Source organism: Schistocerca gregaria, chromosome 8 (genome assembly GCF_023897955.1).
Source record: "Schistocerca gregaria isolate iqSchGreg1 chromosome 8, iqSchGreg1.2, whole genome shotgun sequence".
NCBI classification, from domain to species: Eukaryota; Metazoa; Arthropoda; class Insecta; order Orthoptera; family Acrididae; genus Schistocerca; species Schistocerca gregaria.
In genome coordinates this window covers 255,466,842-255,494,347 of record NC_064927.1, presented here as the reverse complement: position 1 = coordinate 255,494,347, position 27,506 = coordinate 255,466,842, and the positions used below count along the sequence as shown (strand labels likewise).

Genomic DNA, 27,506 nt, shown 5'->3' with positions numbered 1-27,506 from the left:
ATGGACATGAATGGATGCAGGTGATCAGACAGGATGCTTACATAAGTGTCACCTGTCAGAGTTGTATCTAGACATAGCAGGGGTCCCATATCACTCCAACTGCACATGGCCCATGCCATTACAGAACCTCCATCGGCTTGAAAAGTTTCGTGCTGACATGCAGGGTCCATGCATTCATGATGTTTCCTCCATACCCGCACATGCAATTTGAAATGAGACTCGTCCAACCAGGCAACACGTTTCCAGTCATCAACAGTCCAATTTCGGTGTTGACAGGTCCAGGTCAGGCATAAAGCTGTGCGTCGTTCAGTCATCAAGGGTACATGAATGAACCTTCAGCTCTGAAAGCCCATATCGATGATGTTTCATTCAATGGTTCATACACTGACACTTGTTGACTACTCAGCATTGAAATCTGGACCAATTTGTGGAGTGGTTGCACTTCTGTCATGTTGAACAATTCTCTTCAGTCATCATTGGTCCTCTTCTTCCAGGATTTTTTTCCAACCACAGCGATGTTGGAGTTTTGATGTTTTACCAGATTCCTGACAGTCATGGTACACTCGTGAAATGGTCTGTGGGAAAATCCTTATTTCATCACTACCTCAGAGATGCTGTGTCCCATTGCTCCTGCACCAACTATAAAACCATGTTCAAACTCACCTAAATCTTGATACCCTGCCACTGTAGCAGCATTAACCAACCTATCAACTGCACCAGACACTTGTTGTCCTATATAGGCATTGCTGACTGCAGCGTCGGTATTATGCCTATATACATATCTCTGTATTTGAATATGCATGCCTCTTGCAGTTTCTTTGGTGGTTCAGTGTATATTGGTATGACTACCAATAAGCTGTCCACCAGGATGAATGGCCACTGCCAAACCATGTCCAAGGGCAAAGTAGACCATTCTATGACACAAATTGCAGCTGAGCACAAAATGCTTGATTTGAATGTCTGCTTCACTAACTGAGCCAAGAGTTTCCACCCGTCTTTCCTGTCACCTCCTCCCTATTCATGTCTCCTCACCATCTTTGTCTGCTATTCTCTGCCAAAGCACCCACTTGCCTTTCTTTGTTCCTCATTCCTCTCGCTTTTGTCTTCTCTCACCCCATCCATACCCTGCTAACACTTCTTCTTCCACACAAACTCCAGACTGCTGCTTGCATTCCATGTGACAGTTGCATGCTGATCTGAGCTGAGAGATGGTGATCATGTGTGCCTGAGGTGTGTTTGTTTGTGTGTGTCATTTTCTGAAGAAGGTTGCAGCTGAAAGCTAATGTGTAAGTGTCTTTTCATCATGCCCATCTTGTGAGTAGCAATCTAGTCTTTCTTCTTCTTCTTTCATTCCACCCTCTTTGGGGTACGCTGAATTAGTCATTTCTTTGTGCGTTGTTCTTTTCTAAGGGCTCAGTATTTCTTCATTCTTTCTGATCTTCTTTTCCTCTCTTCTTCCTAGATGAAGGGTTGGCCTTTTGTGAAGATTTAGCTGTTTGATCAATAAGTGAATTTTCTGAAATCTTTAATTCTACTAGGTCTTTCTCAGTTTCTTTAAACCAGTTGGGCTTCATTTTGTGGTTACGGAAAAAGTCAAAGATTTGTTTGGTTAATCTGTTGGGATTCATTCTGAGAAGATTGTGCACTTCATCTTGGAAGAAGAGAGGAAAAGAAGATAAGAAAGAATGAAGAAATACTGAGCCCTAAGAAAAGAACAACGCACAAAGAAATGATTGATCCAGTGTACCCCAAAGAGGGTGGAATGAAAGAAGAAGAAGAAGAAAGACTAGATTGCTACTCATAAAAATTTATTCTTCTTTTTCACATAGCATTTGAAAGTTTCCCAATTTTCTTGTAGAGAGTTTCATTTTTGATGTATATAATCTTATTGTCTTGAAATTTTGGTCCTATGATTTTTCTTAAAATTTTTCTATCCTTTAGCTCAAGTTTCTTCATTTGGGCTTTGAATTTCATGTTTAGTGTTTCTGCTGCATACAGTGCTTCTGGCTTAATCACTGTCTTGTAATGTGTAGCATTCCAACTAATCCATTCTCTGAGATATTTGAATTCTTTTACTATTTCAATCTTTTGTTCTTGGACTTTGAGGTATTTACATGAATGCTTGATGTTTGTCAATATCTTAATTTTTTTTCAAAAGAGATTTGAAGACTTATTGTAGCTGCTTGTTTCTTTAGTTCCAAGATTTGCTCCCATGCTTCTTCCATTGTTTCAGCAAGCAGGATCATATCATCTGTAAAAGCAATTCAATTTACTTTAAGGTTCTTCTTTTTACAACCCAGTCTTATACCAATCTTAATATTTGTGTTCCATTCTCTGACTACTTTCTCAAGTGCACAATTGAACAGCAACAGTGAGAGCCCACCCCCTGTTGCACACCCATTTTCATTTCAAAGGGTTCTGATAATTTGGCCATAAATTTAACTTTCGAAAAAGTATTTGTAAGAGTCGCTTCTATAATATTAGTTGTTTTCTCATCCAAACCCATTTCTTGCAGGACTGATAATAGAGATTCTCTATCAATTGAATCATATGCTTTTTTGAAATCAGTGAAGGAGATTACATATGTCTTTGATCTAGATTTTTGGTATGCCGTGATGTTTTTGAGGTTTAGTATTTGTTCTGAACATGATCTATCCTTTCTAAAACATCCCTGGTATTCCCCGAGGTGTGGGGCCAATTGTGGCTCTGCCCTGTTCAAAAGGACTTTAGAAAGAACCTTGTATGTTATATCCAGCAGTTATATTCCTCTGTGATTGTTGGGGTCTGTCTTCAAACCTTTCTTGTGGATAGGGTGGATGAGAGCTGTTCTCCATTCTGTGGGGATCTCTTCTTCTTTCCAGATTTTATCAGAAACACACTTAATGGATGTAATAGCATTTTTGTCAGCCATTTTCCATAGTTTGGCCTCTATTTGGTTTTCTCCAGATGCTTTGTTGCTTTAAAGTTCTCTAATGACCTTCTGTAGTTCTTCAGTCATTGGTGGTTCTGAATTTGGATTCTCATGGTTCATTGGGATGGATTCAAATTTTTCAAGAATAAGTTCACAATTCAAGAGATTCTAAAAGTTGTTGTTGTTGTGGTCTTCAGTCCTGAGACTGGTTTGATGCAGCTCTTCATGCTACCCTATCCTGTGCAAGCTTCTTCATCTCCCAGTACTTACTGCAACCTACATCCTTCTGAATCTGCTTAGTGTATTCATCTCTTGGTCTCCCTCTGCGATTTTTACCCTCCACTCTGCTCTCCAATGCTAAATTTGTGATCCCTTGATGCCTCAGAGCATGTCCTACTAACCGGTCCCTTCTTTTTGTCAAGTTGTGCCACATACTCCTTTTCTCCCCAATTCTATCCAATACTTCATCATTAGTTATGTGATCTACCCATCTAATCTTCAGTATTCTTCTGTAGCACCACATTTCGAAAGCTTCGACTCTCTTCTTGTCTAAACTATTTATCATCCATGTTTCACTTCCATACATCTCTACACTCCATACAAATACTTTCAGAAACGACTTCCTGACACTTAAATCTATACTTGATGTTAACAAATTTCTCTTCTTCAGAAACGCTTTCCTTGCCATTGCCAGTCTACATTTTGTATCTTCTCTACTTCGACCATCATCAGTTATTTTGCTCCCCAAATAGCAAAACTCCTTTACTACTTTAAATGTCTCATTTCCTAATCTAATTCCCTTAATTTGACTACATTCCCTTATCCTCGTTTTGCTTTTGTTGATGTTCATTTTATATCCTCCTTTCAAGACACTGTCCATTCCATTCAACTGCTCTTCCAAGTCCTTTGCTGTCTCTGATATACACTCCTGGAAATGGAAAAAAGAACACATTGACACCGGTGTGTCAGACACACCATACTTGCTCCGAACACTGCGAGAGGGCTGTACAAGCAATGATCACATGCACGGCACAGCGGACACACCAGGAACCGCGGTGTTGGCCGTCGAATGGCACTAGCTGTGCAGCATTTGTGCACCGCCGCCGTCAGTGTCAGCCAGTTTGCTGTGGCATACGGAGCTCCATCACAGTCTTTAACACTGGTAGCATGGCGCGACAGCTTGGACGTGAACCATATGTGCAGTTGACGGACTTTGAGCGAGGGCATATAGTGGGCATGCGGGAGGCCGGGTGGACGTACCGCCGAATTGCTCAACACGTGGGGCGTGAGGTCTCCACAGTACATCGATGTTGTCGCCAGTAGTCGGCGGATGGTGCACGTGCCCGTCGACCTGGGACCGGACTGCAGCGACGCACAGATGCACGCCAATAACGTAGGATCCTACGCAGTGCCGTAGGGGACCGCACCGCCACTTCCCAGCAAATTAGGGACACTGTTGCTCCTGGGGTATCGGCGAGGACCATTCGCAACCGTCTCCATGAAGCTGGGCTACGTTCCCGCACACCGTTAGGCCATCTTCCGCTCACGCCCCAACATCGTGCAGCCCACCTCCAGTGGTGTCGCGACAGGCGTGAATGGAGGGACGAATGGAGACGTGTCGTCTTCAGCAATGAGAGTCGCTTCTGCCTTGGTGACAATGATGGTCGTATGCGTGTTTGGCGCCGTGGAGGTGAGCGCCACAATCAGGACTGCATACGACCGAGGCACACAGGGCCAACACCCGGCATCATGGTGTGGGGAGTGATCTCCTACACTGGCCGTACACCTCTGGTGATCGTCGAGGGGACACTGAATAGTGCACGGTACATCCAAACCGTCATTGAACCCATCATTCTACCATTCCTAGACTGGCAAGGGAACTTGCTGTTCCAGCAGGACAATGCACGTCTGCATGTATCCCGTGCCACCCAACGTGCTCTAGAAAGTGTAAGTCAACTACCCTGGCCAGCAAGATCTCCGGATCTGTCCCCCATTGAGCATGTTTGGGACTGGATGAAGCGTCGTCTCACGCGGTCTGCACGTCCAGCACGAACGCTGGTCCAACTGAGGTGCCAGGTGGGATTGCATGGCAAGCCGTTCCACAGGACTACATCCAGCATCTCTACGATCGTCTCCATGGGAGAATAGCAGCCTGCATTGCTGCAAAAGGTGGATATACACTGTACTAGTGCCGACATTGTGCATGCTCTGTTGCCTGTGTCTATGTGCCTGTGGTTCTGTCAGTGTGATCATGTGATGTATCTGACCCCAGGAATGTGTCAATAAAGTTTCCCCTTCCTGGGACAATGAATTCACGGTGTTCTTATTTCAATTTCTAGGAGTGTAATTACAATGTCATCGGCGAACCTCAAAGTTTTTATTTCTTCCCCATGGATTTTAATACCTACTCTGAATTATTCTTTTGTTTCTTTAACTGCTTTCTCAATATACAGATTGAACAGCATCGGGGAGAGGCTACAATCCTGTCTCACTCCCTTCCCAACCATTGCTTCCCTTTCATGCCCCTCAACTCTTATAACTGCCATTTGGTTTCTGTACAAATTGTAAATAGCCTTTCGCTCCCTGTATTTTACCCATGCAACCTTCAGAATTTGAAAGAGAGTATTCCAGTCAACATTGTCAAAAGCTTTCTCTAAGTCTACAAATGCTAGAAACATAGGTTTGCCTTTCCTTAATCTTTCTTCTAAGATAAGCCGTAGGGTCAGTATTGCCTCACGTGTTCCAACATTTCTACGGAATCCAAACTGATCTTCCCTGAGGTCGGCTTCTACCAGTTTTTCCATTCATCTATAAAGAATTCGCATTAGTATTTTGCAACTGTGACTTATTAAACTGATAGTTCAGTAATTTTCACATCTGTCAACACCTGCTTTCTTTGGGATTGGAATTATTATATTCTTCTTGAAGTCTGAGGGTATTTCGCCTGTCTCATACATCTTGCTCACCAGATGGTAGAGTTTGTCAGGACTGGCTCTCCCAAGGCCATCAGTAGTTCTAATGGAACGTTGTCTACTCCCGGGGCCTTGCTTTGACTCAGGTTTTTCAGTGCTCTGTGAAACTGTTCATGCAGTATCATATCTCCCATTTCATCTTCATCTACATCCTCTTCCACTTCCATAATATTGTCCTCAAGTACGTTGCCCTTGTATAGAACCGCTATATACTCCTTCCACATTTCTACTTTCCCTTCTTTGCTTAGAACTGGGTTTCCATCTGAGCTCTTGATATTCATACGAGTGGTTCTCTTTTCTCCAAAGGTCTCTTTAATTTTCCTGTAGGCAGTATCTATCTTACCCCCTAGTGAGATAAGCCTCTACATCCTTACATTTGTCCTCTAGCCATCCCTGCTTAGCCATTTTGCACTTCCTGTCGATCTCATTTTTGAGACGTCTGTATTCCTTTTTGCCTGCTTAATTTACTGCACTTTTATATTTTCTCCTTTCATCAATTAAGTTAAATATTTCATCTGTTACCCAAGGAGTTCTACTAGCCCTCATCTTTTTACCTACTTGACCCTCTGCTGCCTTCACTACTTCATCCCTCAGAGTTACCCATTCTTCTTCTACTGTACTTCTTTCCCCCATTCCTGTCAATTGTTCCCTTATGCTCTGCCTGATACTCTGTACAACCTCTGGTTCTTTCAGTTTAACCAGGACCCATCTTCTTAAATTCCCACCTTTTTGCAGTTTCTTCAGTTTTAATCTACAGTTTATAACCAACAGATTGTGGTCAGAGTCCACATTTGCCCCTGGAAATGTCTTACAACTTAAAACCTGGTTCCTAAATCTCTGTCTTACCATTATGTAATCTATCTGATACCTTCTAGTATCTCCAGGATTCTTCTATGTATACAACTTTCTTTCATGATTCTTGAACCAGGTGTTAGCTATGATTAAGTTATGCTCTGTCCGAAACTCTACCAGGCGGCTTCCTCTTTCATTTCTTAGCCCCAATCCATATTCACCCATTATGTTTCCTTCTCTTCCTTTTCCTACTCTCGAATTCCAGTCACCCATGACTATTAAATTTTCGGCCTCTTTCACTACCTGAATAATTTCTTTTATCTCATCATACATTTCTTCAATCTCTTCATCATCTGCAGAACTATTTGGCATATAAACTTGTACTACTGTAGTAGGTGTGGGCTTCGTATCTATCTTGGGCACAATAATGCATTCACTACGCTGTTTGTAGTAGCTTACCCGCATTCCTATTTTTTTATTCTTTAGTAAACCTACACCTGCATTACCCCTATTTGATTTTGTGTTTATAAACCTGTATTCATATGACCAAAAGTCTTGTTCCTCCTGCCACTGAACTTCACTAATTCCCACTATATCTAACTTTAACCTATCCATTTCCCTTTTCAAATTTTCTAATCTATCTGCCCGGTTAAAGGATCTGACTTCCACGCTCTGATCCATAGAATGCCAGTTTCCTTTTTCCTGATAACGATGTCCTCTTGAGTGGTCCCCGCCCGGAGATCCGAATGGGGGACTATTTTATCTCTGGAATATTTTACCGAAGAGGACACCATCATCATTTATCCATACAGTAAAGCTGCATGACCTCGTGTAAAATTATGGCCGTAGATTCCCCTTGCTTTCAGCCATTCGCTGTACCAGCACAGCAAGGCCGTTTTGGTTAATGTTGCAAGGCCAGGCCAGTCAATCATCCAGACTGTTGCCCCTGCAACAACTGAAAAGGCTGCTGCCCCTCTTCAGGAACCACACGTTTGTCTGGCCTCTCAACAGATACCCCTCCATTGTGGTTGCACCTACGGTACACCCATCTGTATCGCTGAGGCACGCAAGACTCCCCACCAACGGCAAGGTCCATTGTTCATGGGGAAAGTTCTCCAAGTAGCCTGCTAGTATTTTGCAATTTTCTGTGTTATTGTGAGTGGTGTTCCAATTTGCATCTCGAAATTGGAGGGAGGGTGCTTTGTATCTTAATAACATTTGTTTGAACTGTAAAAGCTTCTTGTATTGCTTTTAGTAAATTTTTCATCAATTTCAAGAATTTTGTTTTCATGTGTATTCTTAGTCCTTTCTATATTTATATCTACCCGTTTTCTAAATGTAATGAAATTCAATCTGCTTCCTTCTGTTTTCTGTGAGTGCCAGTTTTGCCTTGCCTGTTTTCTTGTTTCAATAAGGGCATCACATTCCAGCGACCATCAGGCCATGTTTTTACTTTTTATGTTAGGAACTATCCGTTCGTCTGTAGTAATGAGGTTTTCCTTGATATCCTCCCAGCTTTGTGTCTGAATGGTTTCTGTTGCTTTTGTGAATTCATTTGATTTTAATATGTTTTCTGTGCTATACTTCTGACCCTTAATTTGTTTCATGGTGCGTTTCCTGTTTGCGATGACTTTGAACTTAATTTTAGAAAGGTAGTGGTCTGAATCCAAGTTTGCACCCCTGAGTACCCTAACATTCATGATTTCTTTGCAAGAAATCTTCTTGATTGCCACATGATCAAGCTAGGATTTGGGGATATCCATGTCTTTTGTCTTAGAGCTAGTTTCTTGAAAGGTGTGGATTTAAGAATTAAATTGTGTGCTTGGCAAAGTTCTATTAGCCTCACACCATTTCTGTTTGTTCTCTTGTGTGCAGGATAGTCTCCAAATATTTTCTTAGATATTTTTTCTTTACCAATCTGTACTTTAAAATTTCCAAGAAGAATGATGATGTTTTTATCTGGAATTTTATGAATAATGTCATCTAGATGATTCCAAAAGGCCTCCACTTTTTCTTTGTTTTTCCTGTTATCCTCATTTACAGGGACAAGTGCATTGATAATTGTGTAGATTTTGTTTTTGATTGTGAATGTAAGACTTGAGATTCTTTCTGATTGGGGATCAAAGTCAACTATTGAGTTCAAGATTTGTTTGTTGATTATGAAGGCTGTTCAAAGATGTGGTACATTTTCCCCCCCTCAATTCCACTTTCCCTTTGTATATCCTCAAAACCTTCAGAATCGAAGGTATCTGTATCAATGTATCATGTTTCTAGAATTGCTGTTATGAGTATGTTGTAGTTTTTAAGCGTAGGTGTTAGATGTTTTAGTTTCCCGGTTTTCAACAATTAGTTTGCATGGAAAGTTGCTAGGTACGTTGATTGCCTATATTGAAATTTGGATGAGATTCCAAGACACTCCGACTTGTCTTTGTGCAATGTTGCAGACTCCCCAGAATCCGAATGTCTGCTGATGTACTGGTGTATGGTGGATCATCCACCTGGGGTAAAGTAGTTTACATCACACACTTCCATGATTGATGAAAGTTACTTTGGGTGTGGCCCAAAGACCACAAAAAATACAACCAAGATTGTGAGTCATGGAGGTAGTTCTTCTGCTCTCTCCACCGTTGGGAATCTGAACTTCTTCTTCCTCCTTTGAGACTGTTGACCAGGTTTCACCTAGTAACCCTAGGCAGGGGCCCTTACAGGATGCTACCATCCAAAGCCAGATGGACCCAGGATTTTTAACAAGGTATAACTCCTTCCCCTCCTCCTTCCTCATCACTTGCAAAATTAGGCCCTCAATTTGGGATCGGCAATGGTGGAGTTTCTATTGTTTCCTTATATTGTCGATATTCCCTTATTCCCTTTTTTGTGTTTGTGTGTGTGTTTTTGTGAGTGTGCGCAGAGCACGCTCGTGTGTGTGTGTGTGTGTGTGTGTGTGTGTGTGTGTGTGTGTGTGTTGATGACTGAGCTTGTATCAAAATATGTGACATATATGGCCATGTCCTTTGATTTCATTGATACAGAAGCTTAAATTATTTACACCACCAAGGGACTGTAGACCATAGTGTCTGAAATAAATTCCAACTTGATACCTCTACCCACTCCAGGGAAAAAGGAATCTTGACAGGACAACAAGTGGCAGCAAAAGAATTTTTTTATGTTCTTCAGTTGTGGATTAATAATTTTTTGATTTTTTCATTTACTTGTACTGTGAAACCTTCCTTATTGTTGAATTTCATGATTCGAGGGCAATGAGAATACCCTATAGGTTTTTAGTAGTGAGTTTGCAAGTATCGAAATATGTATGGCCATATCTTTTGATCTCACTGACTTACAAACTTAAATTTTTCACTCTTCCAAGGGACCATAGATCTTCGAACTTGATACAAATTGCAACTTGATAGCTCCACCCATTACTAAGAAAATGGGGGCTTCAGAATCTGACAGACAGACAACAAAGTCATCCTACAAGGGTTCTATTTTTACCAGCTGAGTTACAGAAACCTAAAAGTAATTTTGTATGCTTCAGTTCCATTTAGCTTCATGTGGTGTGTATGACTTACTTACAAATGTAGTGTGTAAGACTTACCTACAGATATAATCCACTGTTACTGGAGATGTTTCATTGAATTCGGAAGAGTTATTATTTTACTTAATCTAGAAATTCTGAGACAGACTAGTCAGGTGTATAGAAACAGAACTGTGAAATTGTTTAATTACTAAGTCATGGACTAGAATATTTACAGTCTTCTTTACAATAAAACATTCTCAAAGACCCTATACAAACATACACACAGTGGTATATTGAAAGTATTTACAATTTCTAGAACAAGCTGTTATTCATGATTGCATATGCACCAGAGTGTCATATTATGTCAGCATAGCAAGAAGAATCCTTATGACTTCACTTTCCTCTACTTCATATCTTCAACACATTCACACTGCTATTAATGTGGACTCTGAAACATTCAATTACAAATAATATTAAAAACAACAAACACTGAAAAAAATATGTTACATATTTGAATCTAAAGGTAAGATGATCCTTCGAACCAGGTGTAATTCTCTGTTATTTTCAGACAAAAATAGTCGTTATGAACAAAAGTTAATAAAGGAAGGAACATATAGCAAGCACCTTCTCACATGTCAAATTCAGACACAGCTTCTCTGGCTTTTTATTTGGTACGCAAACAGGCAAACAGAATATTGAAAGTAAAGAAAAGAGATACAGGGCTGAAAGAAAAAAAAGTGTCACTTAAAACTCAGGATTAGGGAGGAACAAATTAATTCTTCTCCACCAAATGATTCCATTCACATCTATACTACATGCACAAATAAGAAGACACTTTGTATGATGGCTGATGGCAGCAACTATAAAGGTAATTCCCATGTACCATTGCTCCCATCAGCCACAACTCTGAGTGTCAACTTAGTTTGCATGTATAGTACAGAGACAAATTTTTCAGTAAATATTTTAGTCAATGACATTCTACCACTAACAAACAAAATTTCTTCTCATTGGCATTACTAAACAAGATGTAAGTGTGATAACTATTCTGGATTTTTGTTTCATGTATAATACATTCTACATGATATTACTAGTCGTGTTCAAGCTCAAAGAAAAACTAATTTGTGTAAACAGGAAACTTACTCAATCAAAATAATTTTTATACCCTCATGTGACAGTGACAATGATTATTGGACCAATATGCCACTCCAAGAACAATTACGCTGTTCTTAGGTACATAATTGGCACTGATTACACAATATGTATTATCAAAGTACCTGGATGTTTGGCTGTAAAATGTATGACCCATCCACTTCCTCCATTATTAACACTAGTTACATAGCGAACAACAGTGGTTGTTGTGGCTCCTTCAAATGGTGCTGGCTGATCCTGGAGAATAAAAAGGAAAGAAAATTAATTTTTTCTGTAATGAAAAATAAAAAACAGTGGAAGCAGTATAAAATCACTTGTATGTACAGTAACACAGTATTTTTTATTCAGAGTAAGTTACACCCTCTGGGCACAGATGCTAATACAAATGTTCATAAATTTCAACTTTGTAATTTAAAGTGTATATATACTACAATGACGTTTCTACTACCATAGTGATAGTATGAATGTGTTTTCTTTGTGTTCACTTATAAATATGAATGCATATTATGAACCAAACTTCAGTGTTCATCTCAAAAAGTATAAAATATCTATATTTAATACATGTTCATTATTTCTATGTATAAGAATGGGCACACTAACCTCTACACAATATTTTGTGCGGAGCGTTTTGACACCAGTGGCCTGATTCAAGTCGTATATCTCCAAAAAGTCTGTGCTGCAGGTTGATCTCGAACCAATAGTGAACTCTGGAAAGTATTTCACATATGCATCAGTCATTACCTTCCCCCCCCCCCCCCCCCCCACCCACACAATATGTTACTAATATTTATTTGATGTCTGTATCTTTCTAATCCATGTTAGGCATTATTTATACCTCACAAGTTATCATCACAGAAGAGTAAATTTATGAAGTGCTTTTAATGGGATTCTGTTTACGGATTTAATAGCGTTTTCCCCAAAGCTTCATCCACATATGTGTTCAACACAGATACTGAACATAACCCTCCTCCTGCCCCTCTCTCTGCCCACCACTTCCTTCCTCTTCTGTCTATCTCCCTCCACTCTCTCTGTCTTTATCTCCTCCTCCTCCTCCTCTCTTTGCCGATTTCCTCCACCGCCTGTCTCTGAGTGTATCCCCCCCCCCCCCCCTCCCTCCCATTGATCATATCCTCCTGTCTCTCTCTCTTTCCATATCCACCACTCCCTCTTCATTTTCCATCTGCCCACTATCCCTCTACACCTTCCATCTGCCTCAGACATCTCTCCTCCCCTTCCCCCTTTCAGTCCATTTCCTCATCTGTCTTGCTCTTCTATCCCCCCTCTGTCTATCTCAATCTATCCCCAGCCATGCTAATCAGCAAGTGTTCAATAAAGCAAACCAATACCACTCCAACATGCCCGTCGCACAGGCCAGGCTACAAATCAGGGGGTTGAAAATTATATATTTGCCCTTCACATTGTAATAGGACATCCTCCTCTAACATTGCCTTTCTTTGTAGAAATGGTTGATACCCGGAATATTTTCGAATCTTGTATAGGTTAAAATTATCTCAGCTGCTCAACTAAAAGAATTTCATATGATTTTGTCTACAATGTATTGTATTTCAGGCTAAAATGTATATAAAAGAAATTAATTTATTACAATCAATATGTACTAAGTCTGTATGTAAGGTTACAATTATTCTCCTGTTAGAAACATTTGAAATTGTGAAATATATGGCATACTTTGGATTCCTATTATTAACTGCACAATCTGACAATATTTATTAAATTTATTTCTGGATTTATTTATAAAATAATGATATAACTTGGTGAAGATTCTCAGAATGCAGTAGTAGAGAGCCTCTGATGGGGTTGGACATGTTTTTATGTTTCGCAATAACAATGTAAATTTCTGTTTTAAAGCGAAGATTGTAAAGTCAGTGTGATATAGAAGAAAGAGACGTAATAAAAAACAAGTGCAATCAGAACAAGTGCAATTAGAAATCGTGCAACAACCCTACTTAATATTTATATAGTCATCTGCAAGCCACAAAGTTAAAAAATATCAGCCTCAAGAATTTACCCCTAGATGTGACAAACTGCAGCCAAAAACAAGAAAATGAAGATAAGTAAAAAAGTTATTTGTACATCTTATGCCTCTTGAAGCTTTTGAAATGAATTAATCTTTATGAAGAGACTGAAAATTTACTGGTGATGTGTGGGATGGTAAGGTTATGATTGTGGGTGTCATCCAGGATAAGTTGACTGATAAAGAAGTTCTGTCTATTTCAGTAGAAGAAAGGACAGTGATTTGTATCAATTGCAGTTGATATGAAATTCCGATCACTCAAAGAAAGAAGATAGAGAACTGCCCAACAAAGTCATATCAACAATGATGAGATAATATCAACAATGATGGACCAGATGATGTGAAAAAGGACTTTACAGATATGATGAGGGAAATCAAAAAGCAAATTTGTGAAGTTAATTTCTTTTTTTTTTTTTTTTTTTTTTTTTTTTTTTTTTTTTTTTTTTTTTTTTTTTTTTTTTGGACTTGCATGATTCTTAGGAAAATGGGGAATGAGTTGCCATTGGGATTAAAAAGTGTGAATGAAAAAGCTGATGTGTATTTTTTTGGAAAATGGGTTTATTGCTGAGTATGCAAATCAGAAGATGAATGTTAGTGATCGGGGTTCAACAGAAGGTCACAGTGGAAAAAATGGAACAGAACTTTAGTAGTTTACATCAAAAAATTTTAAATGTTGAAAATAGTATGCAAACTAACGTAAATGTTTTAGATCAAAAAATTTCAGCAGCTCAGTAAAACTGTATTCACAAAAATCTACATTTAAACAATGCTATTGTGTGGTCCAACATTCCAATCAAAAGTTTTCCATCAGATAATTTACATCCAGTGGATTTTCTGCATCACTCTCGAGATAGTTTTGTGTCACGCATGAATGATTATCAAAAAATTGAATTTGTTAAAAGATGTCTTGAAGGTGAAGCTCTGTTTTGGGTAAATCTAATTTAAGTCAGTGGGAGTTGTATAAAAGTTTTCAAAATGTTTTGGTCAGAAGCTGAACGGGGAGAAAGAAAAGTGAATTTTTGAATGGTCCTAATTATAAGAATAGGGATGGTGCTCTGAAGGAATTTTGTAAGAATCAACTTAAGAAATTAACACACCTTGACAAATCATTTGGTGAAATGACATTGACTGATGCACTCAAAAGGAGATTACCACAAAGGTTGCAGTGCGATTTAGAACACGGATCTGATAATTGCCAATTTTTACAATATGTTGACAGATTGGTTAGGGCAGCAGAACAAAGTATGTACCATAATAATCGAAATGATAGAGATGTCAATGGTAATAACTACATGATAACATCTGTCAGTCTGAGACTGGTAGAAAATTGCAAATTAATGTAACTGAGGTGTGTGACTTTGATGGTGATAAGACTTGTGTTGTTAATGATGTTGTTGATGAAATAATTTTGGAAGAATATGGAAAGATCACATAGATAATATTGTTGGGAAGGCAAAACAAAGACTGCACTTTGTTGGCAGAACACTTAGAAGAGACAGCCTACATTACACTTGTCTGTCCTGTGCTGGTATATTGCTGTGCGATGTGGGACTGAAGGAGGACATCGAAAAAGTGCAAAGAAGGGCAGCTTGTTTCATGTTATCGCACAATAGGGGTGAGAGTCGCACTGATATGATACATGAGTTGGGGTGGCAGTCACTGAAACAAAGGCGGTTTTCTTTGTGGCGAGATCTATTTACGAAATTTCAGTCACCAACTTTCTCTTCTGAATGCAAAAATATTTTGTTGACACCCACCTACATAGGAAGAAATGATCATCATAATAAAATAAGAGAAATCAGAGCTTTTTCCCACGCACCATTTGAGAGTGGAATGGTAGAGAATAAGTATAAAAATGGTTTGATGAATTATCTGCCAGGCACTAAGTGTGAATTGCAGAAAAACCATGTAGATGTAGATGTAGATGTAGAGTAATGATCCAAGCAGTAAATGTGAGTTACCAGTTAACCTATAGAACAAAAGTAAAAACTTTTTGAAATTTGTTTGGGACCAGATTGCTGATAACATAGATAATTGTGCATTCTGGAATAAGTTAACTGTTGTTAGTCAAAATTTGTATCCAAATTGGTGGAATGAAGTGAAAGAAGATCTAAGTAGGAAGTGTACTTTTGACAGTAATATATTTTGTGTTCCTTCTGTAATAAGTGTTATTAGTTGTGCTGTGGAATCCATGATCAATCTTTACCTCACAACTTGAGTAACTAAAGTAATGCTATGATACCACTAAAGATGATAAAATCCTGCAAAAACAGTGTGGATGTATTATTTGATGAAATTGAAAGTGATCTTTTACATGAAGTGTCTAATAACAGAGATGATGATTCAGATTTTGGGTCTCCCTACATTAAGATTGATCAGTTGGAAGTGAACTGTTTGACTGGTACACTTAACCCAATTTGTGGTATATCTGAACAATTTAGAGACAAGATCAAGTATAATAAGAATTTTGTGGAAATGACCATTGTATGTGTAAAGATAAGCAAAGCAAATTGGCAAAACCTCAGGTACTTTTATTGTTTAGTATAAAAGGCAAAACCTTTGAACACAGAAGCTTAGTTATTCCTAGTCTGGAAGAAAACATAATTCTTGGTGTAGATTGGACAGTGAAAGTTGAGGCTTGTTTCAGATGGAACGTTAAAGAATTGTTTATTTTGGAACCTAAAAGTAATACTTATGTGAAAACTAATTTCTGTATTTTAAACTGTGGGAAAAGTTGTAACTATTTGCAAAAATTGTGAACCAAGGTGAGTATGAGATGTTTGATGATGATATAGATTTTGGTGAGACTGAGGATCAAGATTTTGAAAATGTAGTAGATTCTGAAGTAAGGGAAGCTATGACTCTTAATGGCCTACAAAAGGAACAACTTCGGAATTTGATATTGGAATTCAGAAATATGTTTAGTGAAAAACCTAGGAAAGTGAAAGGCTGTCAGTACATGCTATACCTTAAAGTTCATAATCCTTTCTTTATCAAGCCATATAATATACCATTTTCAAAAGGGAAAGATGTAGAGAAATAAATTTAAAAAATGGAAACATGGGGTATAATAGAGAGAAGTAGGAGTGCTTACAATAATCCTCTAGTCATGGCATGGCATGGCAAGTAAGAGAAATGGTGGAGTGAGGATTGTTTTGGATTCTAGACATCTCAATAAATTGTTTATCAGAGAGAATGACCATCCTGAGAACATGGACGAGCTGTTACACAAGTTTGATTATGTAAAATAAATGAGTAGTTTGGAGTTAATCTCTGGATTTCACCAGATCCCTGAAATTAATTCTAGAAAGTATACAGCATTTCTGTATGGAGCTAAGTGTTTTCAGTATTGTGTGGTGCCATTTGGGCTAAATGAATCTGTGCTGAATTCATGAGAGCTCTGAATTCTGTCTTGGGAAGTGAAGTGCGTTCAGAATTAACTGTATAGGTTCTGGTTACACAAATGACTTGGGGATGCCATTTGGATCTGTTAAGAGATGTGTTTTCAAGATTAGAATCTGGAGGTATAACTTTGAAAATAGGTAAATGTAAATTTGGTGTGGAAGAAACTAAATTTTTAGGCCATGTTATATCTGAAAAGGGAATTGCACCTGACTAAGAGAAACTTGATGCTATTGCTAATTTTCCTACCTCCCGTCAACTAAAAACAGCTTAAATAATTTTTTGGGTTAACTGGATTTTATAGAAAATGTTGTAGCAGCCAAGCTTTGAATGCTCCAAACTTGTGTGAACTTCTGAAGAAGAATACCATTTAGGATTGGAATCAAGACTGTCAGGATGCTTTTAATGAGATCAAAGGACAGTTGGGTCAAAGTCAGATATTGTTCAGACCAAATCTGTCTCTTCTTTTTTGCATTATGACAAGACAGTAATGATATTGGTTTGGGTGATCATTTGTTTCAGGAAGTTGAAGTTGATGGTGTTATTGAGCATAGATCTCTTCCATAAATTATCTGGGAGTAGGCATTAGGAGTGATTTAAAATGGAATGGCCATATAAAATTAATCATCAGTAAAGCAGATGCCAGACTGAGATTCATTGGAAGAATCCTAAGGAAATGCAGTCCAAAAACAAAGGAAGTAGGTTACAGTAAACTAGTTCGCCCGCTGCTTGAATACTGCTCACTGGTATGGGATCTGTACCAGATAGGGTTGATAGAAGAGATAGAGAAGATCCAATGGAGAGCAGCAGCGCACTTCATTACAGGATCGTTTAGTAATCAGGAGAGTGTTACAGAGATAACAGATAAACTCCAGTGGAGGACTCTGCAAGAGAGATGCTCAGTAGCTCGGTATGGGCTTTTGTTGAAGTTTTGAGAAAATACCTTCTCCGAGGAGTCAAGCAGTATATTGCTCCCTCATACGTATATCTTGCGAAGAGACCATGAGGAGAAAATCAGAGAGATTAGAGCCCACACGGAGGCATACCGACAATGTTTCTTTCCTAGAACAATATGAGACTGGAATAGAAAGGAGAACCGATAGATGTACTCAAGATACCCTCCACCACACACCATCAGGTGGCTTGCAGAGTATGGATGTAGATGTAGATGTTGATGCATTTGCTAGTAGAATTTTGCAGAAACATGAGAAGACATACACTATAACTGAAAAAGAACTTTTGGCTGTACATTGGGCATTCAACAAATTTAAAAATTATTTACTAGGTCACAAAGTCATCATCTATACTAATCACAAAGCATTATGTTGTCTTCAGGTGTGTAAGCTGTACCATAACAGAATTACTTGTTGGGCCTTGTTTTTACAGCAGTTCAGTTATGAAATCTGATACATTAAGGGCACAGACAATGTAGTTGCTGATGCTTTGTCTAGGCTGCCTTTAGGAAGTGAGTCATCTAACAGCTTTGGAGAAGGAGAGAAAGAGTTTAAAATTATGTACTTGAGAGGTGTGAAAGGGTTAAAAAAGATCTTGAAAATTTGCAAAGACATCTGCAGGTATCAAAATCTTGATCAAAACTGGAAAGCTGTTAAGGGCATGTTGGGTAAGAAAGGAGGGTAAAAGACACAACAGTATTATAAGATACACAAGGGTATTTTATTCAGGAGACATATGACTGACTCAGAGGATTATAAATTATGTTGGCCAGAACAATGTATTGATACTTTAATTACTTCTACACATGAGGGCTTTGGTTATCGTGGATCAACCAAATGCACACAAAAGATTCAGGAAAACATCTATTTTTATAACATAGGTAGGAGAGTCAAGAAGAAGATTGCCACCTGTGACAGATGTCAAAGAGTGAAGACAAGTAACCAAACAAGTAGAGGCCAAATGCAAAACATACTGCCTAATAGTAACCTAGATATCATGTCTGTGGGTGTTTATGGATGTTACGTTTTTTTGGTGGACAATGTATTTTTGAAGTTTATAAAGCTGTTTCCTCTTAAGAATGCTACCAGTAAGCAAATCATCTATACATTTGAAAACATATATTTTCATCAGGTGGGTATTTCAAAAACAATCTTATCTGATAATGTTTCTCAGTTTACATCACAATCCTGCAAAGATTTTATTGATGACACAAAAATAAGGCATATTCTAACTTCGGTATACCATGCTTCGAGTAACCCCACAGAAAGATATATGAGAGGGATTGGAAGAATGTTTATAACATGTTGTAGTAAGAATCATACCAGTTGGATAGATTATGTCAGTGATTTTGAGGATATTGAACAGCCTACAACGTTCTTCAACAGGTTTTTCACCATCTGAAATCATGTTTAATTGCAGACCAGCTAACTTTATTTCTGAAAATGTTGAGTTTCCACCATGTAAAATTCTGTGACCACAAGAGATGGAAGAGGGGTGCAACGGAGATGATGAAGAAACATGGGGATAGGAGAAAGCAGAGACATGATGGTAAAGGTAGATTTTCTAACCTTGAGGTAGGGTATCTTGTGTTGGTGAAAGCCAAAGAGAAATCTTAAGTGTTGACACATCTGAACGACAGAAATTTTTCGATATTTATATCGGACAATTCAAAATTCTTGAAAATTCACATCCTAATGCATACAGACTTGTGTATCCTAAATCTAAGAAGTTGTTTGGATTACCCAATATCACTGATCTGAAAGCATAGAGACATGATACATAAATATCTAATTTCTGTTTTTTTTTTTCCATTGTCATGAATGTAGTATGTAAGATGATGTAATTTTTAAAGTTCTATCTTATCCATTAACTGAATTTAAATCTATCTGTAGATTCATAGGACTAGATAACTGTGTTTTGTTTGTCATGAATTTAGTATGTAAAAGGATGTGATTTTTAAAGATCTGTCTTATCTATGGACTGAGTTAAAATCTATAATACACTATATAATTATTTTTTGTAATAGGTTTGTGCTTTAGAATTTGATACATGTATACAATGAGACTAAATGAATAGATTCCTTTGCAATTTTGAAATGGGACAATGTTCACAATTTGTCCTGCAAAAATTAGGAAAAATATCTTAGTATATCTGTGTGTATCACCTTGTTATTTCATTTTTTAAAAAAAATCACATTTAACTGTGTTCATTAATGTTCCATACGTGAACACTTTTTAATCTCACCTGATATAAATCCCACATAACTGATTCTGGAAAATGAATGGGGAGAGCATATCTCATGTGATGTGAAGAAGGTATTGAACAGCGTATTTAGTACACAAAACAATGTTTCAGGATTTGATGTGAATGCTAGACAGGAAATTGAAAGGTGTGGGTGGATCCTCTCCCCACACAGCTTGCATGGCTGTAACCTGCTGGATAAGTCAACTTACAAGATATTGTGGGTTATCTGGCTGCTTTCAGTATTTTTATTTAGATATGAATGTAATAGAGGGAAACATTCCACGTGGGAAAAATATATCTAAAAACAAAGATGATGTGACTTACCAAAGAAAAGCGCTGCCAGGTCGATAGACACACAAACAAACACAAACACACACACAAAATTCAAGCTTTCGCAACCAGCGGTTGCTTCTTTAGGAATGAGAGAATGAGAGGGAAAGACAAAAGGATGTGGGTTTTAAGGGAGAGGGTAATGAGTCATTCCATTCCTGGAAGCGGAAAGACTTACCTTAGGGGTAAAAAAGGACAGGTATACACTCGCACTCACACACATATCCATCCACACATACCCAGACACAAGCAGACATTCTTTTACACATATGACATTCTAAAAAGGGGAATGATTAAAAATATATATATATATATAAATTACATACAACATGTATGAAGGAAAAGTACAGTTAACCATCTGACTGATACAAATATAGAGCATATATTTATAACAATCACCAGACTCAGCACCAGAAGTTACTTTAGAGAAATCCTCAACCTGATAATATATATTCATATGTTCCCCAACAATACTGCAATTATTGCAGGAGACTTCAAGCATCCAATTACTGATGGGGGTAATTATAGTTTTGTAAGTGCTGCAAATGATAACACAACACATGAAACAATACTAAATGCTTTCTCTGAAAACTATTTGCAACAAACACTTACGAAGTTCACTCACCATAGAAATAAGATCATATTTAATAGCAACACATATACTTGACCTCTTTGGTGATGTCTGTATTGCTTATTGCAAGATTTCTCAAAAAACTGTGGTTGACACAGGAAGCAAACCTGAGGTTAGCAAAGCAAAAGCAGAATACTGTTTTGAAATGTTTTTTTATGGGAGTAATGTCCCAGTTTAATTTTCACACCACTGAAAAATTTGGTGATATAGATGCATCAGTGGTTTTAACAAAGAGTTGGAATTGCTACAATTAAACAAACCTTCAGAGCACAAGGAAATCCGTGCTGGTTGTATACAGAATTTGTAGCTAATTTAGCTCTGATTTTAACCACAATATGCCATAGATCCCTCAAACAAAAAGCTATGGCCAGTGGTTGGAAGCAAGCATGTCTACAAGAATGGTAGCAAACTACTATTCAATCATATTGACACCCATCTGTTGCACAATCCTATACCTCTGAAGCACGTTGACTTCCTCCATACCATGTGATACCCAATTTGCGCTTTTCACACAAGATATTAATATCAGCTACCTAAGATGTTTTATTGATTAATGCATTCAAATTAATGTTAAGTAAATATTCAGTTGCGTCAAGTTTCAAAACAGGTTGTAAAGAAATGTTATTTAGGGAAACTTTTCATTCCCATGAAGGGCCACGTAACATTGCATTTCAGTGTTTCTTCCATTGGTGAGGTGCTACTGTATACATTACAATCAGTGAGTTACACCATGTCGATCCTGAAAATCATGGATGAAGGAAATCAAGTGGATGAAATATTTCATGAATTTTCAAAAGAATTTTACATGGTAATACACTAACAAATATTAATGACTGGGTTGAGGGTTTTCTTCGAAGGGAGCACACAGCATATATTTTAGATTGAGAGTCATTGAAAGAAGTAGCAGGAACTTCAGGCAAGCTAAGGGGAATTTTATGGGGACCCTTGCTATTAATATTTTATATTAATGATTAATAGACAATATTAATAATAGCTTCAGGGTTTTTGCAAGTGATATGGTTATCCATAATGAAGTTCCACTGGTAAAAAGCTGTACAAAAATCTAGTCAGAACTTGAACATTTCACAGTGGTGTAAAGTCTGGAAAGCTGCTTTAAATGTAGAGAAATGTAAAATTATGTTCTTCACAAAATACAGAACAGTAGTATTGTATGACTACAAATGCATTATGTCACATTTAGAATCAGATAACTCATACAGATACTTTGGTGAAACAGTTTGTGGGTATACGAAATGGAATGATCACTTAAGCTCAGTCATAAGTAAAGCAGTGTCTTTTGTAGAATACTGGAAAATTACAGTCAATCTATAAAGGGGACTGCGTATAAAACACTTTTGTTCATCTAAGAACATTGCTCAAGTGTTTCAGACCCATATCAAATAGGACTAACAGAGGATACTGAAACCATAAAATAAAGGGCAGCATGAATAGTGATATGTCTGTGTCTGACTGGTGGGAAAGCGTCACAGAAATTTAGATAGACCTGAATTGGCAGATTCTTGAAGAAAGATGTGAATTACCTCAGAGGAGCTTGCTTAAAATGTTTCTAGAATCACTATCAAGTGAGGAATCTACAAATATACTACAGCCCTTTAACTATTGTTCCCATGAAGACAAGATTGGACTAATTACAGCACACACAGAGGTATTTGAGCAGTCATTCTTCCCACACCTCATATACAATAGGAACAGGAAGAAACCTTAACATGTGGTACATGGCTAAGTACCATACAATCCACACAGGTTTGCAGGAACTGTCTGTAATTGTAAATGGAGAAGAAGTAGGAGCAGCAAGTAAAGAAACACACATATATGCAGCTAATTTAACCATTGAGTAGGTGCACCTATGTATTCAGCGCGCTAAACACAAATAAAATGGCTTTGCACGGTTCCATTGTTGTTTCACAACTGTGAGCCCATACCTATCCCTTCATTAGCAAGAAAATGACCCAGATTGTGAGATAGCAGCATAGTACATAATAAATGAATTAAGTGATTGGCTGGGATCTAATGCAATTGTGCTATTTAATTCTTTGAGTGGGTCATTACCATCTCAGTAAAACCTGTCTGAGGTGATAGAGTGATATAAGGAAAGTTTATTTCATTATTGTTTACTAAAACAGCTTTAACTCATAGCAGGTTAAGTTTATTTTATCATTGTTTAATTAAACTAAGATTAAACTGTAATTTTGCTCAAATATGTCTACCTTGATAACATTGGCTAGCTATTCTTTACACGTGTACACAGTATGCTGTGTGTCCACTGATGTTATTAGAAATGGTGTGCCTACTTGATGTTTAAGAATATAACACTCACTGACATAAGTGGACCTGGGAGAAATTTTCCCCTTAAAAGAATGGGAAAGAACATTATTACTAGTAAGACTTAAAAGTAATAAGGAAGAAATTAAGTCTGCCCTACAGCATACGAGAAGTGATATCTCTCATGAACAAATGTGAGTATTTAAGTTCAATGAGCTGATGGGATTTAATAACACATGGAAAATACTTTCAGAACTTTTGGTCATTAAAGAAAATATATGCCATTAAAACTAAACTTTCCCAAACAAATCATGTGCAACTAAATGATAAAAGGAAAAGGCTGAAGGATAGAATGGAGAATGCCGTACTTACACAAGCTGACCAATTGAAAGTCACATAGAGAGGCTAAAAAACCTAGAAAATACAAATATCACAAGGAAGTCAGGAGACTAAAAGCAAAATGAGTTAATCAGTGGATAAGATTTGTGTCCTCCCATGAACCATGGATCTTGCTATTGGTGGGGAGGCTTGTGTGCCTCAGCAATACAGATAGCCATACAGTAGGTGCAACCTCAACAAAGAGGTATCTGTTGAGAGGCCAGACAAATATGTGGTATCTGAAGAGGGGCAGCAGCTTTTTCAGTAGTTGTAGGAGCAACAGTCTGGGTGATTGACTGATCTGGCCATGTAACATTAAACAAAACGGCCTTGCTGTACTGGTATTGCAAACAGCTGAAAGCAAGAGGAAACTACAGCCGTAAGTTTTCCCGAGGGCATGCAGCCTTACTGTATGGTTGAATGATGATGGCATCGTCTTCTGTAAAATATTCCAAAGGCAAAATAGGTCCCCATTCAGATATCTGAGAAGGGACGACTCAGGAGGACGTCGTTATCAGGAGAAAGAAAAATGGGGTTCTAAGGAAAGAAGTGTGGAATGTCAGATCCCTTAATCGAATAGGGAGGTTAGAAAATTTAAAAAGGGAAATGGATAGGTTAAAGTTAGATATACTGACAATTAGTGAAGTTTGGTGTCAGGGGGAACAAGACTTTTGGTCAGGTGAATACAGGGTTATAAATACAAAATCAAATAGAGGTAATGCAGGACTAGATTTAATAATGAATAAAACTATAGGAGTGTGGATAAGCTACTACAAACAGCATAGTGAACACATTATAGTGGCCAAGACAGACATGAAGCCCAGGCCTACCACATTAATACAAGTTTATATGCCAACTAGCTCTGCAGATGATGAAGAGATTGATGAAATGTATGATGAGATAAAAGAAATTATACAGATAGTGAAGGGAGATGAAAACTTAATAGTCATGGGTGACTGGAATTCGATAGTAGGAAAAGGAAGAGAATGAAATGTAGCAGGTTAATATGGAATGGGGGTAATAAATTAATGAGCAGACCTCTGGTAGAATTTTGCACAGGGCATAACTTAACCGTAGCTAACATCTGGTTTAAGAATCATGAAATGAGGTTGTATACCTGGATGAGGCCTGGACACACTGAAGGTTTCAGGTAGATTATATAATGGTATGACAGAGATTTAGGAACCAGCTTTTAAACTGTAAGACATTTCCAGGGGCAGATGTTGTCTCTGACCACAATCTATTGGTTATGTTTAAAACTGAAGAAATTCCAAAAAGGTGGGAAATTAAGGAGATGGGACCTGGATAAACTGACAGAACTAGAGGTTGTAGAGAGTTTCAGGGAGAGCATTAGGGAACGATCGACAGGAATGGGGGAAAGAAGTACAGTAGAAGAAGAATGGGCAGCTTTGAGGGATGAAATAGTGAAGGCAGCAGAGGATCAAGTAGGTAAAAAGATGAGGGCTAGTAGAAATCCTTGGGTGACAGAAAAAAAAATCAAATTTAATTGATGAAAGGAGAAAACATAAAAATTCAGTAAATGAAGCAGGCAAAAAGAAATACAAATGTCTCAATGATGTGATCGACATGAAGTTCAAAATGGCTAAGCAGAGATGGGTCGAGGACAAATGTAAGGATGTAGAGGTATATATCACTAGGGGTAAGATAGATATTGCTACAGGTAAATTAAAGATATCTTCGGAGAAAAGAGAACCTCTTGTATGAATATCAAGAGCTCAGATGGAAAACCAGTTTTAAGTGGAGATAGGAAGGCAGAAAGATGGACGGAGTATATAGATGATCTACACAAGGGTGCTGTATTTGAGGGCAATATTTATGGAAATGGAATAGGATGTAGATGAAGATTAAATGGGAGATATTGTACTGCATGAAGAGTTTGCAGAACACTGAAAAACCTAACTCAAAACAAGGCCGCAGGAGTAGACAACATTCAATCAGAACCACTGACAGCCTAGGGAGAGCCAGCCCTGACAAAACTCAACCATGTGGCGAGCAAGATATATGAGACAGGCGAAATACCCTCAGACTTCAAGAAGCATATAATAATTCCAGTCCCAAAGAAAGCAAGTGTCGACGTGTGAAAATTACCAATAATCAGGTGAAGCTGAGGGAGTTAGATTAGGAACTGAGACACTTCAAGCTGTAGATGAGTTTTGCTATTTGGGGAGCAAAATAACTGATGATGGTCAAAGTAGAGAGGATATAAAATGTAGACTGGCAATGGTAAGGAAAGCATTTCTGAGAAAGAGAATTTTGTTAACATCCAGTATAGATCTAAGTGTCAGGAAGTCTTTTCTGAAAGTAATTGTATGAAACTGAAGCATGGATGATAAGTAGTTTAGACAAGAAGAGAACAGAGACTTTCGAAATGTGGTGCTACAGAAGAGTGCTGAAGGTTAGATGGGTAGATCATGTGACTAATGAGGAGGTACTGAATAGAATTGGAGATAAGAGGAATTTGTAGCACAACTTGACTAGAAGAAGCATCAGTTAGTAGGACACATTCTGAGGCATCAAAGTATCATCAATTTAGTATTGGAGGGAAGCGCAGAGGCTAAAAATCATATAGGGAGACCAAGAGATGAATACAGTAAGCAGATTCAAAGGGATGCAGGTTGCAATAGTTACTCAGAGATGAAGAAGCTTGCTCAGTATAGAGTAGCACGGAGAGCTGTATCAAACCAGTCTCTGGACTGAAGACCACAGCAGAAACAACATGAATTCTGATTGTGCTGTGTGGTAGTGGATGAAATAAGAAAGAATATGTTGAAAACTAAAATTAATAATATATGACATCATTCTATTCAGTAGTACATCTGTTGATTAAATTTTATGACTTTTATTTCTTTTCAACACAGATAAATGCTCAGATTCATTACACAAATCATTGATGGATTCAACAAGGAAGACTTAAGTTTCTGAGCTGATTATTCTGTCTTGCTATACTTAGGTTGCTCAATTGTGTGTTAGACATAATAAAGATATTGAAAATGGCTATTAAGTTCTCAGACAAGGATTTAATTGAATACTTAGAACATCTACAGTTCATTTCAGGGCAAGATTCTGAGGGTAATGAAATTGAAAGATAGTTATACAGTGATAGTGATGATTATATTCCAGGCTGCTGATATGAAACTTCCTGGCAGATTAAAACTGTATGCTGGACTGAGACTCTAACTCGAGACTTTTGCCTTTTGCTGGCAAGTGCTTTACCAACTGAGCTACACAAGCACGACTCACAACCTGTCCTCACAGCGTCAGTTCTGCTAGTGCCTACCTTCCAAACTTCACAGAAGCTTTTCTGCAAACCTTGCAGAACTATCACTGCTGGAAGAAACAATATTGCGGAGACATGGCTTAGCCACAGCCTGGAGGATGTTTCCAGAATGAGATTTTCACTCTGCAGTGGAGTGTGTGCTGATATGAAATTCCTGGTAGATTAAAACTGTGTGCCAGACTGAGACTGGCAGAACTGAAGCTGTGGGGATGGGTCGCAAGTCGTGCTTTGGTAGCTCAGTTGGTAGAGCACTTGCCCGGGAAAGACAAATGTCCTGAGTTTGAATCTCGGTACAGCACACAGTTTAAATCTGTCAGGAAGTTTCAACTGAAAGTATTTGTTATGTGCCTTGAGAAGTTGCACCAATGACAGTTACAGCAGCAATATAAAATATTCTACTAAATCCTGCATATCACTCAGGAAGGGCTAACATTTGATACAACAGAGGAAGACAAAGAGGAGGAGGCAGCTAACTTCACCATTTGTTGTGGGTCATTTGGAAATGACAAGAAAGAATGGGTGACTTTTGATCATATTTTGTGTACATCTAAAAGACTACAAAGGTAAAATGTTTTATGCGAGACATTGGAGTCAATGCTCCTTACAAATAAAA

At 38.0% G+C, this 27,506-nt stretch overlaps 1 protein-coding gene across 1 annotated transcript in view; it reads right to left on the bottom strand.

Moving 5' to 3' along the window:
• Nucleotides 1-10,368: 10,368 nt before the first annotated feature.
• The window catches only part of LOC126285431 (cubilin-like), a 1,398,426-nt gene continuing 1,381,288 nt past the window's right edge, over nucleotides 10,369-27,506 (bottom strand). The window contains exons 68-70 of the mRNA XM_049984811.1: nucleotides 11,942-12,048; nucleotides 11,467-11,578; nucleotides 10,369-10,640 (exon numbers count right to left, since the gene is read on the bottom strand). Coding sequence (XP_049840768.1) covers nucleotides 10,618-10,640; nucleotides 11,467-11,578; nucleotides 11,942-12,048 — 242 coding nt within the window. The 3' untranslated portion in view covers nucleotides 10,369-10,617. The remainder of the gene's footprint in view (nucleotides 10,641-11,466; nucleotides 11,579-11,941; nucleotides 12,049-27,506) is intronic.